A 19,946-nucleotide genomic window follows, 5' to 3' on the forward strand; every position below is an offset into this window, starting at 1 on the left:
TGGCTGGTGCATTCTGGGAGTTGAAGTCCCCCACCGTCTTAAAGCGGCCTTGATGGGGAATATGGGTAAAAACAAAGCATTTTTCACCTATCTTTCCAATTAGAGTTTTGCATTTAGATCATTTCAATTGCATCATACCATTTTAATCGAGACAGCCTATCTCTTCTTCTCCCCCACCCTCCCTTCTCCTCATCCAACCAGGCTTGGGGCACAAACAGAAAAGGCTCCAAAGGCCATAGAGAGTCCACCGGACGCCTAGAACGCCGCCAAGGCATTAGAGAGGAAGCGAAGCCCGCCGGAAGTCCAGAGTGCCATTTCTCCCCCGTGGTTAGGCGCGCCGAGCGGGCCTTAAAGCCGCCGCCCCCGCGACCCGGAAGCAGACTCGCGGGTTGCGCGGGAGCGACGGTTGGAGCGCGAGAGCAGGTGAGAGTCCGGAGGGAGGGGGGAGACGGCGGGGCTGTCGCGGCCGCTGGGGGAGGGGGCGCCTCCGCGGGGTCAGAGGTCGAGAGGGAAGTGGGGTGGGTGGGAGGGAGGGAGGGCGCGGGAGGGCGAGCTCGTCACTAAACGAGGAGGGGGAAGGAATCACGTCGACCGTCTTCTGGGCTCTTCTATGGGGAACCGTCCAACCTTTGAAACAGCCGCAAATCAGAAGCAGCTTCTGTAGTGTTTGTATATATGTCACACAATCCATACACATACATTATATATATATATGTGTGTGTGTGTGTTGTATTTGTACTGATAAATAAATAAAGGGAGACTAATTAGCTCGAAATAGATCTATCCTAGTCTCCCTTTATTTATTTATCAGCACAAATACAACACAAATATATAAAAAGGCAACATTAAAAATAAAAATATGGTTTTCTGCCTGGATGGTCTTCTGTGATGAGCCGAAGGACAGAAAGAGGGAGTAGTGACCTTCCTCCCATATTTAGGCATACCAGGGGTTGTAACATCTACTACATATACATATAACATATACATCATATATATATATATATATATATAATTATGATATGCAGTTCTCTATGATTACATATATATACATATATACAACATATATTTAAAAATATAGGCGTGTGTCTATATGTTACGTATTCAATACCTTATATATGTTTATATATATATATTTATATATATGTATATGTATATGTATATATATAAATGGTGGCAAATAACTAATAATAAATATAAGCAGACACAAACACACGTATGTATGTATGTATGTGTATGTATGTATCTGCTTATATTTATTCCATATTAAAGTTATTTGCTGCCTTTCCTCCTACGGGGCTTCTACAGGCGGCTCACAACAACCGAAAGGAAGACATGAAAAGTGGAAACTAAACAGAAGTAAAATAATAGAAGAATAAAATAAACCATGACCAAGAAAATGAGAAAACATCACTATGGGAACAAAAAGAGGGGTGCTATCTATCTATATCTATCTATCTATCTATCTATCTATCTATCTATCTATCTATCTAATATATATATATGTATATATGTGTGTGTGTGTATATATATATATATATATATATATATATATATATATATATATATATATATATATATATATATATATATATATATATATATATATATATATATATATATATATATATATATATATATATATCTGTGTGTGTGTGTGTTGTATTTGTACTGATAAATAAATAAAGGGAGACTAGTATAGATCTATTTCGAGCTAATTAGCTCTCATCAGCTAGCCATACCCTTACTGGGATTTGAACCTGGGCTGTATTATATATTAGGCATGGTCTTCTGTGATGAGCCGAAGGACATAAAGAGGGAGTAGTGACCTCCCTCCCATATTTGGGCATACCAGGGGTTCACACACACACACACACACACACACACACACACATATATACATATATATACATACATACATACACAAACATATATATATGTTTGTTTGTGTACACATAGAATCAGCAGTGTGTGTGTATATCTATACACACACAATATTTAAGTGTGAATATGTGTGGGGGTGTATAATATTAACTGCATGTATCATATATAGATATAATCAGTATAATTATATGTATAATGATACTTATATATATAATTATGTGGGTGATTATAATTATGTGTATGTGAATATATGTGTATCTATAAAAGTGTGGGATGCAATGTCTTAGTGACTAAGAGGCTGAGCTTGTCGATCAGAAAGGTTGGCAGTTTGGCGGTTCGAATCCCTAGCGCCGCGTAACAGGGTGAGCTCCCGTTACTTGTCCCAGCTTCTCCCAATCCAGTAGTTTGAAAGCACGTAAGAAATGCAAGTAAAAAAACAAGCACCACCTTTGGTGGGAAAGGAACAGCGTTCTGTGCGCCTTCGGCGTCTACTGATGTCGGCCACAAGACCATGGAGATGTCTTTGGACAGCGCTGGCTCTTCGGCTTTGTAATGGAGATGAGCACCGCCCCCTAGAGTCGGGAATGACTGGCACAGATGTGCGGGGGGAACCTTTACCTATATAAAAATGTGTGTGTGTGTGTGTGTATGCTTGGGTAGGCTCTTTAAGGTGGCCCAGTGTGTGTAGAATCTCCTTGCAAAAGATGAAGGGAGGAATCCCTGCAAGAGAAGCTGCCTTAGGTTACACAGGGCGGAGAAAATCCCAGGTGGAGCTCCATCGGTGACCAGGGGAGCTAAAACGGTGGTTGGGGGGTGGGGTTGGAGGGAAGCCCCAGATTCCTCAAGGACCAGGGCGGTGCCCGAGGGCACCCTGCACTGTGCCCTGGGAGGCCTTAGGAGAGCCTTGAATCAGGTGGCAGAAGCCGCATTGCTCTGCACTCCGGCCACTAGAGAACTGGGTGCGGTGCGTGGGGCCCTTTGAAGTGCCCGTTGCCTCAAAGGGCTGCTCCAGATGGAGAGTGCGGACATAGCCTGATACTTCAACTTGACTTTCAGCAGACTTTCCACAAGGGTTATGTAACTGACCGTCACTGTGGTGATTGTCATAACATAACAAGTCACTTCTGTCCACCTTCATTCTTGAAGTGTGAGAGCGTGTAAAGGAAATGTAATCTTAATATTTCTTAGTATTTTAATCTATTTAAGTAATGAATGCTTTAATATCTTAATTACTTTTTATTTGTTTCATATCTTGTAAGCCATCTAGAGACAGCTTGCGGGTCAGATGGGTGGCATCAAAGGGTAATAAATAAAAGAAATAAAAACTTGCAAGAGGAATAAAACCAAGGGGAGTCAAAGCCAGCTCGGGAGGGATGGCCAGAGGCAGGTCTTTGGCATCTGAACGGTTTCTAATTTGTTGCAGCCCCATTAACTGCTTTGGCCCAGAAGGCGTCTGCGCGAGGTCAACGCTGCACTTTTACAGTTCATAAAAAGCATTTGTGATTGTGTTTACCTACGGGGGGAGAAAAAGGTTCAGCCACAGTAGCACAGAGCAGGAGGGGGGAATTTTGACCCCCTTCTGCGGGCTTCTTTTTTCAGGCTTGCCCGCCAGCCCCATGGCTGGATTAAGGATTGTCCCGTGGCTTTCTGGTTTTTCTCTCCTTCCCGCCAAAGTTGTGCAGGGAACTGGCAGTCCTCGACATACGACCATAAGGGAGCCTTCCCATTACAGTTGCATGTCATAACAAGCGATCCATCCGGTTTTATGACCTTGTTTTGCAGTGGTTTTAAGCAAACCTCTGTGGCCATGAAAGCGAAGGGGTGCGGTTTTGCTGAAAACCAGACATACAGGAAGTCTTTAACTCGCGATCACAATTGAGCCCAAAACTTCTCTTGCTAAGCGAGACAGCCGTTAAGTGAATTTTGCCTATTGGACAATCTCTTGCTACAGTGGTTCAGTGAAACACGGTTAGGTGAAACTCTGTCAGCTGCCCCCTCCCTCTCGCTTGCACAGTGATGGTCTGCCATGAACTGTGGGGAGGGTGGAAGAGAAGGGGGGAAAGTGAAAGTTACACCTGCTTGGGGAAAGTGAGAGTCTCTGCTATATCCCTCCCCCACCCCACAGATGCTGTTTCAAGGCCACCCGGCTGGGAGAAGAAAGCAGTGTCAGGGTTCCAAATAGCATCCGAAATTAAATCAGAGTCCGAGGCAAAGTATTGCTCAAAGTTCCAATTGATGAAGAGAGCCATGTTGGCACATCTGGGAAAACCCGAATCTGAAAGCTTTCTGGTTTTCCCCACCCAGTTGAAAGTTCAAGATCTTGCCCCCCACACCCACAAGCCCATCCCATGGTCCCATCTCCCACTGCCACGCTGGCAGCTTCCACCCATCCAGGTGCAGAGGTGCAGAGACAAAGGATGACCTTGGCTTTCTAGAAAGAATGTTGTTATGGCTACCTATCATCTAACTCCATACAATCCCATTTTCCCACCATAGAAAATGCATAGCAGAATAATAGAAAGTGTGGCAAGCCTAATGTCCAAAAGAGAAGATGGATGCAGGCCTGACAAGCAGCTGCATACCAACTTCTGTTTGAAGTGACCGTTCTCAAAACGTCTTGCTTGAATCTGATTGGTCGTGGGGGGGGGGAAGTGATGGGAGGTATTTAAGGGAAGGAAAAGTTGCACTTTAGGGATTTTGGCACATGCTTCTCAGGTCTGGCTATGCACTACTGCAACACACTTGACTTCGAATCAAAGTCTGCCTTTCTCAACAAATGGAGCCAAGGGTCATTTCTCTTTGGAGGTTTAAGTCAGGAGCCCCCAAACTTGGCAACTTTAAGACTTGTGGACTTCAACTCCCAGAATTCTCCTGGAGAATCTGGCCTCCCCATTGACTTTTGCTTGTCAGAAGGTCACCAAAGGGGACACTTGCAACCCTCATAAATCCATGCCAGTTGCCAAGTGTCCAGATTTTGATCACGTGACCACGGGGATGCTGCAACGGTCGTAAGTGTGGGGAAACGGTCGTAAGTCCCTTTTTTTCAGTGCCGTTGTCACGTTGAAGGTTCACTAAATGAACTGTTGTAAGTTGAGGACTTAAGTGCCTGTTTTCCACAACGCTACTATTGTAGAACACAATCACCTGACTGCGAAACAGCAGATGGTCGTAAATGCCGTCGGGTTCCCATGACCAGGGAGGAGGGGCCCCATCCAGCTTGGTTGTCGGTCCCCTTCTCTGGGCCAGTTGTGGTCATAGGTCGAGGATGAGTGTAACCTGTTGATGGCTCTTGCACTTAAACAGAAATCGCCCAATGAGGTTTGCAAAGTAGACTAACCTTATCGTAATCCACACCAGGGTTTCCCATAGTAACAGACCTAGGGAGATGTAATAGGATGACTTGAAAGAGCTTCTAGGTCCCTGACGGCTAACCTTTTTGTCATCGTGTGGTGAAAGCGCCCAAGTGCATGCCCATACTCATAATGCAATGCGCACGCAAAAACCACCTGTGCACTCCGCACCCTTGTGCATGCGCATAACCCCCTGCGCTTCCCCCATGCATGGACGCTTGAAACTCCCCCCCCCCGTGCCCTGTTTTGGGCCTAGCAGGCCTCCCCAAAGCCTCCTGGGAGCAAAATGGGGTGGGGCTGGGGGTACCGCTCCCCCACGAATGCAGCTGTGACTTTCTGCACATGCGCAAGTCTCCCGCATGTGCAGCAGAGACCTGAAAATCAGCTGGCCAGCAGGAGGCGCACGCCTACATGCGGTGGAGCTGAGCTGGGGAGACAGCTCGTGTGCCTGCAGAGGGCTCCGGGTGCCCCCTGTCATCGCCCTCACGGATCTAGGTGCTTTTTTCTTTCGTGAGCTTTAAACTTCATTATGCTTGGCGGAGGAGGAGACCTGGGCAAATGCAAAGGATAGGAAGAAATTCCACTTTCCTTACTTAGCTGTTGTTCTCCTTGCAGCAGCTGCTCTTAGCATTATCGTAGGCAACCTAGCCGTAGCTTTGGCTGCATTGAGTCTGGGCAGATGTTTAAAAAATCTGAGTAGTACCATTCCCAGGTCATTGCACTCAAGGGGTCTAGGCACAGAGGTGGGCAACTATACTCCCTCTATGACCTGTGGACTGAGCCGGCAGGAACTCTGGGAGTTGAAGTCCACAGGTCGTAAAGGGTCCTTCCATTCCCCACCATCCAGTCAGAGCTGAAGAAGCTTCCTGGAGGAGAAGTGAAACATCTTCAAAGAAAAAACCCAGAAAGTCCAGTTGTCGCCTGAAACAAAATCACCTTTGGGAGAAAAATGACCTGGATGATGGCTGAGAATCTCCAGAGATGCCCATCCCTGATCCAGCAGATGGTGCTGTTGTGTTACTTTGCTATCTCTCCTGACCACAACATTGCTTGATTTAGTTGCATGAAGTGTACAAACGCACACACACGCCCTGCAAATAATCCCCTTCTCTGGGGAACAGCGGAAAGGAGCGTAGCCGTGCAGGAATCTCCACAGTGCTGCTGCTCTTTCTCATATGGGATTAGAGCAGGGGTGTCAAACTCGATTTCATTGAGGGCTGGAGCAGGATTGTGTATGACCTCGGGGGCGGGGCGGAGTGGGTGTGGCCAGGGGGGCTTGGCCAGCTCAACGTCACTCATTTTGGGGGCGCCTGTAGTGGACCGAGCGCTCTTGCAGACAAAATCGGCTCCTGGGCTCCGTTTTAGGCTGCGATGCCTCCTGCAGCCCTCTGCCAGCGAAAATAGAGCTCCGGAGGGCTGCATGCATTCCTCCCAAGCTCCGTTTTTGCTGGCAGAGGCACCACGGGCCAGTCCTTCGCTGTTTCCAGGGTGGCCCCCAGGCCCAATCTAAGCACCCCGTGGGCTGGGTCTGGCCCCCGGGCCTTGAGTTTGACAGCCCTGGGTTAGAGCTACATGAAAGGAAAGTGCTCGTAGACCAGATTTTCAGAAGTGGGCATCCATTTTATTTTGATGCTTTTTTATAAACGCCCGTATCCTGCCAAACCCCCGTGAACTGTTGCATCGTGCACGGAAGTGACTTACGACCGTTTTTCACCCTTACACTCCCCATGATCAGCCGATCAAAACCCTTGGCAACAAGCTCGCATTTATGGCGGTCATGTGATTGATTCCCTTTGGTGACCACCTGACCAGCAAAGGCGACGGGGAAGCCAACCATTATCAGCCATGTTATGAACTTTGACTACAGTGATCCACTTAACAACTGTGGCAAGCAAGGTCCTAAAACGAGGCAGAGCTCACTCAACAGCTGTCTTGCTAGCAAAGGGGATTTTGGGCTCCATTGTGGCCGAACGTCGTGGACTCCCTGGACGAGAATGGACCATGGGCTGATTGCGCATAGGATGGCTGGTCCTGCAGGTACAGGTCATCCTCAGCTTACGATGACAATTGAGCCCCAAACCTCTGTTGCTAAATGAGACAGTTAAGTGAATTTTGCCCATTTTACGACCTTTCCTGCCACCATTGCTAAGTGAATGGCTGCAGTTGTTAACGTCAGTAACATGGTTGCTAAGTTACTCCAGCTTCCCCATTCACTTTGGCCGTTGTGGCTTTGAATGGCCACTTAATGACCTGTTGTAAGTCGAGGACTACTCCGGAGGACCTCCAGGGGGGACGGGGAAGGCTGTTTTCACCCTCCCCAGGCTCCTATAAAGCCTCTGGAGTCTGGGGAGGGCGAAAAAAGCATGCAAAAAGTGGGGGGTTGCGCCTGTAGTGCACGCATGAGTCGCACATTGCATTATGGGTGCGGCACGTCCGAGCATGACCCCCCTGCACTTATGGCACGCGAGCCAAAAACGGTTCACCATCGCTGTGCTAAGTAATAGAAGGATTTCTAGGAACTGTCAGCATCCTTACTTGGACTTCAAAGCCTCTTGCGTGAGTGGCGGAGAGAGATAGAGAAAGAGAGCATCGGTTGCATTTTCCACTTAGTTTCCAAATGCAACCCCTTGTAAATTGCTGTGTAGGAGCCTCACCCCTTAGCAGGAGCGCTGTTTTCCCACACGATCTGGCTTCCGTCTGCGGAAAAGTTCCCTCTTACCGTGGGCGCAGAAGCCATTCTTCCTTCTGATTCACTTGTCTCTTTTTTCCCCTCTTCCTCAAAGGAAAACCAGTAAAACTGGTTGTGGAGACAAATCTCGCCTGTGCAAATTTAATCAATGAGAGGCACACGGTGCAGCCTCTGCTACTAACATGCTGGAGTTAGTAACCGTGTCTCTGCCGGTGTTTTATGTTTGCAAGCGGTTGCTTTTCCAACTTCCAAAAATCATAACATTGGAAGGGGCACCAGAGATCATCTACTACACCCCCCTCGCTTTGTGCAGGATCTTACCAGAGCAGGGGGGCTCCAAATATGCCAACTTTAAGACTTGTGGACTTCAGTTCCCAGAATTCCTCGGCCGGCGAGGTGAAGCCCACAAGTCTTAAAAGTTGCCAGATTTGGAGCCCCCCCGTATTAGAGAATAATTCTGTAAGGGCTCCTCTCCTAACTTAAGAAAGTGAAGACTATTCAAACGCATCATTTCAAAAGGAACCTTTAATTAAGAAGGATGGAAACCGTTAAAGGCAAAGCAACATCTGAATCCCTTTAGGCAAGGCAAGTAGAGTTGAAGTAATAGTGACCCCTCCTCTTTGTTAGAATGCAGATTTTAGCCAATACACAAGTGTGAAGATGTTTCCTTTATCAACTGCCCTGAGAGCCAAATAAACATACATTCCCAAGGCTACCTTCCGTTAGACATTAAAGTAAAACACCCCACACGGCCATCATAAACATTCCCCAAAAGGTGATGGGATCTCAAGCCTTTCGGCGCCAGGAAACCAGTTGTAAAATATCAGTTGTCACAGGCACTGCCAATAAATTGACTCCAAGCCCCCCCCCCCCCTCCCAATTGAATGGCAGTATCATTTTTAGGGATCTGCATTCTGACAAAGAGGAGGGGTCACTATTACTTCAATTCTACTTGCCTTGCCTAAAGGGATTCAGATGTTGCTTTGCCTTTAACAGCTTCCATCCTTCTTAATTAAAGGTTCCTTTTGAAATAATGCATTTCAAGAGTCTTCACTTTCTTAAGTTAGGAGAGGAGCCCTTACATAAAGCAACATCTCTGCAAAACGGTCAACCAGGAGAGACAACATTTGCTCTACCGAGGGGACTCTGCAAACCATGTCCGAGCACAACAGTGAACCAGGGGAAGCTAACTGCTGGAGGGAGACTTCAACACCCCCCCCCCAAGCAGAGACCTGCTCCATATACCCTGCGAGAATACGGGCGTGATTTTCAAACCCAAGGATCCCGAGTGCGAGTGGTTACCCTAGCCCTGGAAGGAACCGCCGCCAGATGGATGGCGACACTGCATGATGCTGATGTGCCAGAACTGCGGGACTTTGACCATTTCATGATGGCCCTGCAACAACATTTCGAGGAGCCCCTCTCAGACCGTAAAGCATGCGACCGCATTAAAGTTGTGAAGCAGGGACACCGGCCAGTGGCAGAGTATACCGAAGAATTCCGAGACCTGACGTGTCGTGTGAACTGGCCAGAAGATATCCTGGTAAGCTGGTTCAAGGATGGGCTGAATGATGACCTGTGCAATGCCTACGTAGCCCGAGGGGGCACCAAACCACCTACACGAGTCGTATCTCATTGCTGAAGAGGCAGAGATCGACATGGCCAGGAACCAGTACCGAGCGGGGCGAATGTGGAAGAAATCCCCACCCCAATGGAAGCAAGAAGCTTTCAACCCGCAAATGGCATCTTCTCCGAAATCCTCAGCCTGCTTCAAGTGGGGAAAGGGGCACCGAGCTGCAGAATGCCATTCTCAAGCACTGGCTGGGAAACCAGAGCGCCCATTGGGGGGGGGGGGGCTACAAAACCTGGCCAGCGCGGGGAGGAAACGGCCCTGAGGAGCAGGGAGACCATAGAATCTCCACCCCCTCCTCTCTTTGAGGAGGAAACCCGGCTTCTTGGGAAGAGGAACCATACTCGTTCAGAAGCGATCCAGAAGACGAACCACTGGTAAGCAAACCAATTAAACCGCTTACCCTCTCCCTAAAAGACTGCTTATCCCCAACTGGGAGAGGGGGATGGAAGTCTCACCTTTAGTGGACTCGGGGTGCACCCGCTGTTTGATCAGCCCAACCCTGATAAGGAAGTTGAGGATTAATGTAAGAAAGCTGAAAGCCCCATAGCTTTCTGCCAACTAGGTAGGTCAATAGCAGGGGGAGGGCCAGCTTCATTTGCCACGGAGCCTCTACAGAATAGGCACCGGGAGCCACGAAGAAATACTTACATTTATAGTGGCGCCGGGCATGGAATGGCCACTAGTTTTGGGTCTTGCATGGCTGAAAAAATGGAACCCCCAAATTAATTGGAAGCAAGGCGCCATAAGATTGCAGATGGCTTTTGTGACTTTTGCTGAGAATCCACACAAAGAAACTGAGGGGGCCAAGCACCAAGAAACAGCAATGCCCACTTACACTATGCCAACCCAGGGCATGCCCAAAGAATACAAGGACTTAGCTGAGGTTTTTAGCGAAAAAGCCTCTGACGAGCTCCCCCCCCCCCTCACACCGCTCCACTAACTGTGCGATAGAGATTCTACCCGGGGCCAAACTCCCTAAACCCAAGATTTATAGCATGTCTCCGAGGGAGCTGGAAGAACTGAGGACATTCATTGAGAAAAACCTAGCAAGGGGTTTCATTGAGCCAGCCCGGCCAAAAATTGCAGCCCCAGTGTTGTTTAGAGAGAGAGAAAGATGGCTCAAAACGACTCTGCGTGGACTTTAGGAACCTGAATTCGGTCAGCGTGGAGAATATGTACCCAATCCCCCTCATGGTAGCACACCTCGCGAAGGGGAGAATTGTTTCAAAGCTGGATTTAAGGGAGGCTTACTACCGTATCAGAACGAGGGAGGGTGATGAATGGAGAACAGCATTTAACACCCCTCTTGGATGCTACCAATTCAAAATGCTCCCATTTGGGTTACAAGGGGCCCCTGCAGTGTTTACGCCATTAATAAATGAAGTGTTGCAGGAGCATTGATATAAGGGCTGCCTGGTTTACTTAGATGACATTTTGTTCTATTCTGAGACCAAGGCAGAACATGTAAAACTAGTCCGGGCGGTGCTGAACAAACTTCGCTCTGCCAAACTTCATGCTAAACTCTCCAAATGCGAATTCCACCAAGAAAAGATGGATTACTTAGGGTACTGCATTTCACACCAAGGCATAGAAATGGATTCTTTGAAAGTGCAATCGGTACTTGATTAGGAACCACCCAGGACACGCAGTTACAAAGCTTCCTGGGATTCGCCAACTTTTACCGCCAGTTTATCCCCGCTTTCGCCCAGATTGCCCTCCCCATCACCAAGCTCTTAAAAACGAAAGGGGAGGGCGACCCGAAACTGAAGCAGCCTTTGAACTGGAGAATGGAATGCCAAGCTGCATTTGAACAACTTCAACGGCTGTTTACAGCAGAGCCAATTCTAAAGCACCCGGAGGCAGAGAAACCGCTCATCATACAAGCAGATGCTGGTGATGTGGCGATAGGAGCAGTTCTGCTTCAGAAAAATGAGCAAGACCAATTACAACCATGCGCTTACGCATCCCAAAAATTGAATGAATCTGAGCAAAGGTGGGCCATTTGGGAGAAAGAAGCTTATGCAGTTCGGTGGGCTCTTTTAACCTGGAGGCATTTCCTAGAGGGGAGTAAGATCCGTTTTGAAGTCTGGACAGATCATAAAAATTTAGAAGCCTTAAAGACCCCAAGGAAACTCCCCCCAAAACAAGTACGATGGGCTCAGTACTTTGAATTTACACTCAGATATCTCCCGAGGGGGGGGGGGGATTTTCTGGCTGATGCACTATCCAGAAAACCGCAATATGAAGCAAGATGTAATCAAACCCATGATACAAAACAATCAACTAGGGATTTATGCTGGGGATAGTCATTAAACTCTTGCTATTTCCCATTACAGGTACTCCTCAACTTACGACCACAATTGAGTTCCAAATCTCCATTGCTAAGCAAGATAGTTAAGTGGCCTTTGTCCCATTGCATGACCTTTCTTGCCACAGTTGTTAAGTGAATCACTGCAGTTGTTAAGTTAGTCACATGGTTGTTATGTGAATGCGGCATCCCCGTTGACTTTGTTGTCTGAAAAGGGGGTCGCATGCCGCCGAGACACACTGCAATCATCACAAATACGAGTCAGTTACCGAGCATTTTAATTTTGATCGTGTGATCATGGCGTTGCTGTAGCATTTGTGTGAAAAATGTCCATAAATCACTTTTCCTTCAGTGCCGTAATAAGTTTGAACGGTCACTAAATGCACCGTTGTAAGCAAAGGACTACCTGTCCTGTATGGCAACCATCTTCTGAGTAGGGCAGGGGAGTCAAACTCGATTTCATTGAAGGCCGCATCAGGGTTGTGTTTGACCTCGGGGGTGGCCAGCTTGACGTCAATCATCGAGGCTCTGTTTTTGGCTGTCATGGCCTCCTGCAGCCCTCTGCCAGCGAAAACGAAGCCTAAGAGGGGAGCTCCATTTTCGCTGCCAAGGCCGTTGCAGCCCAAAACGGAGCCCGGGAGGGCTGCAAGCATCCCTCCCGAGCTCCTTTTTTTTGGCAGAGGGACCACAGGCTGTTACTTCGGTGTTTCCAGGGCGGACCCGCGGGCCAGATCGAAGTACCCCATGGGGCGGGTCCGCCCCCTGGGCCTAGAGTCTGACACCCCTGGAGTAGGGGGGATGCCTCATCAAGCAGCCTGTCTGAAATTCCCAAGAGCTGACCTAATTAATTTACAAGCCTCGAGACAAAGTTCAAAAAACCTCCATTCATTTATTAGGACTAACATCTTGGCACGGAGTTCTGTGGAGCCGAAACTAAATCCCACTTAATGTCCCCTCCCCTCTGCCTGACGTCATCAATCACGTTCGCCAACAGGACTTTGCGGCAGGGTTCTGGACATGCGCATTCACATCCCAGTTACAAGAATACGAGACTTTACTCTAGCCAAAAATATGCATGGCATTTTCCTCCCTTCTCAAGTTGATATTAGTCGTGGAAACGCTTTAGACGTTGACAGCGTGTTCTTGGCAGGAATTGTTTCCTAGCCTCTGATCCAAGTCTCCGCTGTGGTTCAGCCCATGGGGTCTGGGTGGGCCCTTCCTATCGGCTGCTATCGGCCTTTCCTTCTGCTGCCTCATCCTGCCCAGGTCCCTCAGCTGCTCCTCTTGCCCTCCGCTGCCCCGGCTTCCCCTCTGTCCTTGTGCAGATTGCAGTGCCCCAACCTGAAGGGAACAGGTGGCCCTCTCCTTCACCGCCCCAATTGAACCCCAGATTTCTTTTGCTAAGCGAGACAGTCATTAAGTGAATTTTGCCCCATTCTGCGACCTTTCTTGTCACAGTTGTTAACTGGATCACTGCAGTTGTTAACTTAGTAACGCGGTAGATAAGTAAATCTGACTTCTTCGTTGACTTTGTCTGTCAGAAGGCTGCTAAAAAGGGATCCGGGATGTTGCAACCGTCCTAAGTACATGCCAGTTGCCAAGCATCTGAAGTTTGATCACATGACCACGGGGATCCTGCAGTGGTTGTCAGTGTGGAAAATGGTCAGTGAGTTAGCTTTTTTCAGAGCGGTTGTAACCTCTCACTGTCACTAAATGAACGGTTGTAAGTCAGGGGTGTCCAAACTTGGGAACTTTAAGACTTGTGGACTTCAACTCCCAGAATTCTGGGAGTTGAAGTCCACAAGTCTTAAAGTTCCCAAGTTTGGACACCCCTGTTGTAAGTCAAGCATCGCCTGTATAAGTAGAGCCTGGTCAAGGGGTTCCTACTGTAAGTTCCTTTAAAAATTGTTAGCAATATTTATCTTACAGTTTGAATGTTTTTTTTTAATGCTGTAAGCAAGCTGGCTGGGGAATTCTGGGAGTTGAAGTCCTCCAGGCTTAAAGTTGCCTATCTTTCTATCTATCTTTCGATCTATTCTATTCTTATTCTTAGTTTATTTATTTATTTATTTACATTTTATTTACTTATTCATATTATTTATTTATTTATTTATTTTTATTATATATATAAAAAACGATGTATCTATGTTCCAGCATAACTCTGGAGCGCCTCAAGCAATTTCAACCAAACTTGGTACGCAAATGACTTACCTTCTGGAAACAAATACTGGGGAGTGAGCGGGAGACACCCCTGGGTGTGTGTGCGCGTGTGTGTGTTTCAGCATAACTCTGGAACGCCTGGGCCGTTAAGGAGAGTGAGTGTGGCGTCATAGAGCGGCAATTGTTTGTGATACCCGTTCCTTCGCAGCTTCCTCTGGAAAGCCAGCCATGACGTTCACCCTCCAGTAGACCAATGGGGAAGGGCCTGATGGATTTGGGCCAAAGTGCCAGGATCATAGACATGGCGGGAAAGAGGAGCGCATGGGAGGGGGGAAGGGAGAGATGGCAAGGATGATGGGCATGGGAGTAGAGGGAAGACAGGCCCCTCTCAGTGGCTCCCTGTCAGACACGCTTCCATAGCTATAAACACCCGAGCAACACCGGATTATCAGCAAGTAAATAAGGTGAAACTATTCCAGGTGAATCAAGCCAGCCTGAACGTGTATTGGAATGCAGCTATTGCTGGCCACTGATACGGGATAGGCTCTTACCTGTCCAAGCATGCCCTCTGCCCACTCAGTCAGGTGTTTATTAGCAAAGTCGAATAGCGCAGGGCTTAGGAGAGAGCTGAACTGGGGCTCCATTGTGGAGATAATTAGGATCTCTTGGAGTATCTTCTTTGCACGAGAATGTATTTGGGATCCTTTGCTGAAGTCAAGGTATATTATGTCCGTGGCATACCCTCAATCTATTCAGCTAGCAACTGGATAGCTGCAGCCATTGGGTTAGTCAGGCCTGACTTGTTTATGCCAAAAGCAGACGGGCCCTGGATCACCAACATGCTGCTTAATCCCAATTCCATTTTAAGTTGCTTTTATCAAATTTTAGTAATCATTTGTTTCTGGAACTCTGCACTTCGATACGGCCCAAGGGCTAATCAATACATTGAATGAATGAATGCTGTTTAATCATCTGCGGAAGAATTTGACCTAAAGAGACTCAAGCTGACATACGTTTCCTGGACCTTTTCCTTTCTATTTTTGAAAATAGAGATATTGTATTTGCTCTCCTTTAGTACATTCTCCTCCTCCTCCTCCTCCTCCTCCTCCTCCTCCTCCTCCTCCTCCTCCTCCTCCTCCTCCTTCTTCTTTTCCTCCTTCTCCTTCTTCTGCCATATCCGTCATCGGACGTTGGCAGTCATGTTGGCCATCCTATTTTTGTCAACAGCCGCATGAAAAAGCACTGCTGGGTTTTGTCCAAACTGGTCCCTTCAATTTTGAAGCCAGGATGTCCTTCTTCTGCCTGGACCTCGCTTGCCTTCAATCTTTCCCTGGAGGATTAAGTGACGTGTGGCACATTTTTCCAGGGGTCCCATCCCATGCCCAAAATATTCTAACTTTCGCTTTTTAATGGCTTTGATGATTTCCCTTGGCGGCTTATCACCTCCTCATTTGTGATTTTGTCAGCCTAGCTTATACGTAGCAGCCGCCTGTCAATCCACATTTCAAATGCTTTTAATCTCTTCAAGTGGCTTCTGTCCTGGACCAACTCTCTCCTCCGTAGAACAGGGCAGAAAAGATGTAACGTCTGACAAGCCTGATTTTCAGTCTTAGGCTTATGTTGTGACTGCAGAAAACGTTTTGCATTTTGAAAAATGCTGATCGAGCTTTCTCTATCTTTGCCTTTAGTCCTCTCACAAGTTCTCAAAGGTTATACTGGCAGATTGACTGTCACTTCTACTAGCTCCTCCATTCTTCTGGTTCTGGAGACTAAAATTTGTTTACAGTCACCAAATTAAGTTAGCTAAATTCTCTTTGTCTGTCCCGAGCTGTTCCTGTCTCTCTCTTACTAGTGGCACAATTGCATCCATCCAAGCTTTGTTTCTTTTCTGAGATTAGACATAAAAGAGGAGTTAAGTCAGGGGTGGGTAGCTGCAACCCCTTTACAACCTGTGGATTTTCAGCTCCCCCAATTTCTGAGCCAGCACCAGATGCTGCCTTACTTCATGTCACGGCTGCCATTCGGCTAAGCTGCGTCTCGCACACTGACAGCCTGAGTTTAGTAACGGGGAAAGAAGGCCGGGAGGGAAGCAGGAGGAATCAAAACCAATCTGTGCCGTCCCGTGAGAAGGAAGACTGCTCCAAGGACCTGCGGAAGGAATGCGGAATCAGCAAGCCCTCAAAATGAGGGACTCTCACCCAGACAATTTGTTAAAACCTCATTGGACTGTCACTGATAACCCTGTGGCCGGTGGGGGGGATTAACTGTAACATTTGCCCACGAAAACCTCAGATCCAGCTTTGCTTCTGCTCAGGGTTAGGATTTTTTTTAAAATTTAAATCAGGTATTTTTTTTTATTTACATCAGATTTTTTTTTAATCTTTATCAAATTTATTTTAATAAAATGCTTTTGGACTGCAAATCTATCTAAAGATATTTAATAATTTCATTTATTCAGCATGAAGTTGAGCTTAGTTATGTAGCATGAGGCTGTCTATTCTGCAATGTCGGTGAGTCAACGGCGGGTCAGAGGAGGAACCGCTGCAGGCCAGTGATGACAGTTGCTCTATAAAAATTATGATTTAAATCGAGTTGATTTAAGCCAGGAGTTTTTACTAGTGATTTCAATCATGATTTCAATCGGCTTGATTTAAATCAAACCCACCCGGCTTCCGCTGTAATCTCTTTGGCTCTAATAAACCGTATATCCTGGGCTAAACCTGGGCCAGGAGTCTTTCTTTCCAGACTGACCCTTGACCTCTTGCTTCCCAGCCAGGGCAAAGCGGCAGCCAACATGACCACCAGCCAGAAGCACCGGGACTTTGTGGCCGAGCCGATGGGCGAGAAGCCGGTTGGCACGTTAGCAGGGATTGGCGATGTGCTTGGCAAGAGGCTGGAAGACAAAGGGTTTGACAAGGTATCCTTCGGGCCCCTCAGTCTGAACGCCAAACCGGGATCATAGCTGGAGGGAGGCCGATGCTGTTTTCCTTCCCTGGAGAAATCATTTTGAGCCCCTGAGAAGTTTTGGTGGGGTCCCTGTAACTTTGGGGGAAAGCAGCCTCGCCTTTCTACAGCCTGTCCCAGGGGGAGAGCCGATGGTGCCCCAACCTAGAACGAAGCAAGAGGCATGGATTGCTCAACGCTTCCCCCATCCCGCCCCCAGGAGACACGGGGTAAAAGTATAGCTGCTCCATTTCCAGTGCAAAATTCATAAAACTCATACAGTCACACATCAGGGACTCTCCGATTTACAACCTTTATAAAAAAAAAACTGTATGATAAAGACCTGTTTTAAAAAAAGCCCACCCGCCCCGCAAGGCAGCAACTATGCAATCAAATCAGCCCCTTGGTTGGCTCCTCCCCATTTGGGGGTCCCCAGGAGACCACAATAGATAGAGCCCTGTTTTTAGGGCTCCTTGGAAAAGCAGCGATTAGATTCCTGGTGATTGGCCTGCAATCACCCAGCCAGCTTTCATGCCTATGTTGGGACTAGAACTCACGGTCTCCTGGTGATTAGTCCACAGTCACCCAACCGACTTTCGTGCCTAAGGCAGGACTAGAACTCCCCGTCTCCTGGTGATTGAGCCAAAGTTACCTAGCCATCTTTCATACCTAAGGCAGAATTAGAACTCACAGTCAAAAGCTGGGAGCTTTGCTGCTCTGTTGGGCTTCGCAGTTCTTGGGGACCAGAGCCTTTATTTACCGTATTTTTCGGAGTATAAGACGCACCTTTTTCCCTCAAAAAAGAGGCTGAAAATCTGGGTGTGTCTTATACACCGAATGCAGCATTTTTGGCCTCCTGAAGCCCCGCCCCCTTCACCAAAATGGCCGTGCGTAGCCTTTAGGAGGCTTTCAGAGAGCTCCTGGGGGCTGGGGGGGGGGGCAGAAAGGAGCAAGAAACGGGCCTTTTTTTGCCTCCAGCCACCAGCAGCACTCTATAAGCCTCCATAAGGCTATGCATGCAACTTTATTTGACAAAAAACGAGCCCATTTTTGCGAAAAATGGGCTGTTTTTTGCTCATTTCCGCCCCCCCAACCTCCCAGAGCACTTTGCAATCCCCCCCCCCCCCCAAGGCTATTCATGCCTTTAAAAGGGGGGGTGCGTTTTTGGGAGGTTTGCAAAGTGCAAAAACTTTTTTTTCCCTTTTGGAAAGCTCTTTAACTGATTGATGAGAATTACATTGATCAAGTGCTGTGCCAGCAGAAACGCCTCCCTATCTACTGTATTTCTCTCTCTCTCTATTTCTCTCTCTATCTATCCCTCTATCTACCTATCTACCTACTGTATTTCTCTATCTCTTTCTATTTCTCTCTCTCTATCCGTCTCCCTACCAACCTACCTACACTCTCCGTCTCTCTCCCTACCTACTTACTGTATTTCTCTCTCTCTCTCTATCCCTCTACCTACCAACCTACCTACACCCTCTCTCTCCCTACCTACCCATTGTATTTCTCTATCTCTCTATCTACCTGCCTACTTTTTTTTAAAAAGTGCCTCTTCAAAACCTTTGTGCGAATTATACACCGGTGCATCTTATACTCTGAAAAATACAGTCGCTATTCAATGTATTTATTGACCTACTAAATTTCTGTGCTGCCCATCTCGCTATCCAACGACTCTTGAACCTCCCATGGCTTTGTTTTACCCCAGGGGTGTCAAACTCGATTTCATTGAGGGCCGCATCAGGGTTGTGTTTGACCTGGGGGTGGGGTGGGGGGGCATGGCCAGCTCGATGTCACTTGTGTCGGGGGGGGGGGCACTTGTGGTGGCCCAGGGGGGCTCCTGCATCCCTCTGCAAGTGAAAACAGATCTCTGACAGGCTGCCTGTGGCCTCCCGGACTCCATTTTCACTGGCACAGGCTCCGCAGGCCGGTCCTTCGCTGTTTTCAGGGCAGCCCTTGAGTTTGATACCCCTGTTTTAATGCTCTGACACCAGTCCCTATTGCTCACTGCCCTCCCTTTCCTTCCTCCCCCCTCCCTCCGCCCCCTCCAGGCTTATGTGGTGCTGGGCCAGTTCTTGGTGCTGAAGAAGGACGAAGACCTCTTCCGCGAGTGGCTGAAGGACACGTGCGGCGCCAATGCCAAACAATCCAGAGACTGTCACGGGTGCCTGCGCGAGTGGTGCGACGCCTTCTTGTGAAGGTGGCGGGTCAAAGCCGGGCGGGCTTTCTGTAGGCAGCTGACCATTGACACCGTTCCCCCCGATCCTCCTCCGCAGAAACTCCCTCTCGGCTTTGCAGCATGCACGAGGCTCCTTTCGGGACCCCGCTCCGAAAACTAGATAAAAACGATTGCGCCTTTTTAATCCCCCTCGTCTTCTGCCCCTCCGAAGAGGGAGCGGAGGAGGAGGGCACCGTGTTCCAGTCTCGGCCCCTGACTGGCTTCCCCCTTTTGTAGCTTCGTCTGTTGAATACTTCCTCCCCTGCTGAATTCTCGGCTTTCCCGGGCTTTGCGGTTTAACTCCTGGTTCCAAAACAATTGAGATTTGTATGATGAGGATTGGTGCAGAGGTCCTTGGTCTCTTCTCGGATCCCTGGGTGACGGTCAATGTTCAGCGCAGTTGACCGTCAGGAACCCAAGTAATGCGACGTTTTTAAATCAATAAAAATCAGCTGTGTTTAATATTCCAGGGTGCTTGAAAAGTCATTGCAGCATACCTGAGGGTCACTGGAAGAGGGTTGGGGGTAGGTCCCAGGTAGGAGGTGTGGCAAGTCTGCCCCCCACCCTTGGTTGCATTTAAACTCAGCCCCTGGCTGCTGAGTTTTAAAAAAAAATTGATAGTTGCTCTCTTAATCTCACTATCCAAGAGGGGTGATCAACCTTGGCAAGACCTCAACTCCCAGAATAACCGGTTGGGGGATGCTGGGAGTTGAAGTACAGTATAGTCTTTATTGTCATTGTACAAAATAAATAAATAAGTCCAC

The 19,946-nt window shown here is 47.9% G+C and overlaps 1 protein-coding gene across 2 annotated transcripts; it reads left to right on the top strand.

Annotated features, from left to right (window-relative positions):
- The first annotated feature begins 320 nt into the window (after positions 1 to 320).
- Positions 321 to 19,649, top strand: BANF1 (barrier to autointegration nuclear assembly factor 1). 2 transcript variants are annotated; one of them, XM_081968366.1, is made up of 3 exons: positions 321 to 423; positions 16,794 to 16,938; positions 19,016 to 19,649. In XM_081968366.1, the coding sequence occupies exons 2-3, from the start codon at positions 16,816 to 16,818 to the stop codon at positions 19,160 to 19,162; spliced, it is 270 nt and encodes an 89-aa protein (XP_081824492.1). In that variant the 5' UTR covers positions 321 to 423; positions 16,794 to 16,815; the 3' UTR covers positions 19,163 to 19,649. The 2 variants fall into 2 exon arrangements, with proteins under 2 accessions (XP_081824492.1, XP_081824493.1); XM_081968367.1 differs by having other exon boundaries at positions 405 to 423; positions 16,798 to 16,938.
- The last annotated feature ends 297 nt before the right edge of the window (positions 19,650 to 19,946 follow it).

Source organism: Natrix helvetica (assembly GCF_964273705.1).
Source record: "Natrix helvetica genome assembly, chromosome: 16".
NCBI classification, from domain to species: domain Eukaryota; kingdom Metazoa; phylum Chordata; class Lepidosauria; order Squamata; family Natricidae; genus Natrix; species Natrix helvetica.

Excerpts from the sequence above, each read along its gene's own strand:
- BANF1 (XM_081968366.1), top strand. The coding sequence starts at position 16,816 with ATGACCACCAGCCAGAAGCACCGGGACTTTGTGGCCGAGCCGATGGGC. Across the intron at positions 16,939-19,015 it reads AAGACAAAGGGTTTGACAAG|GCTTATGTGGTGCTGGGCCA; the intron begins GTATCCTTCGGG and ends CGCCCCCTCCAG.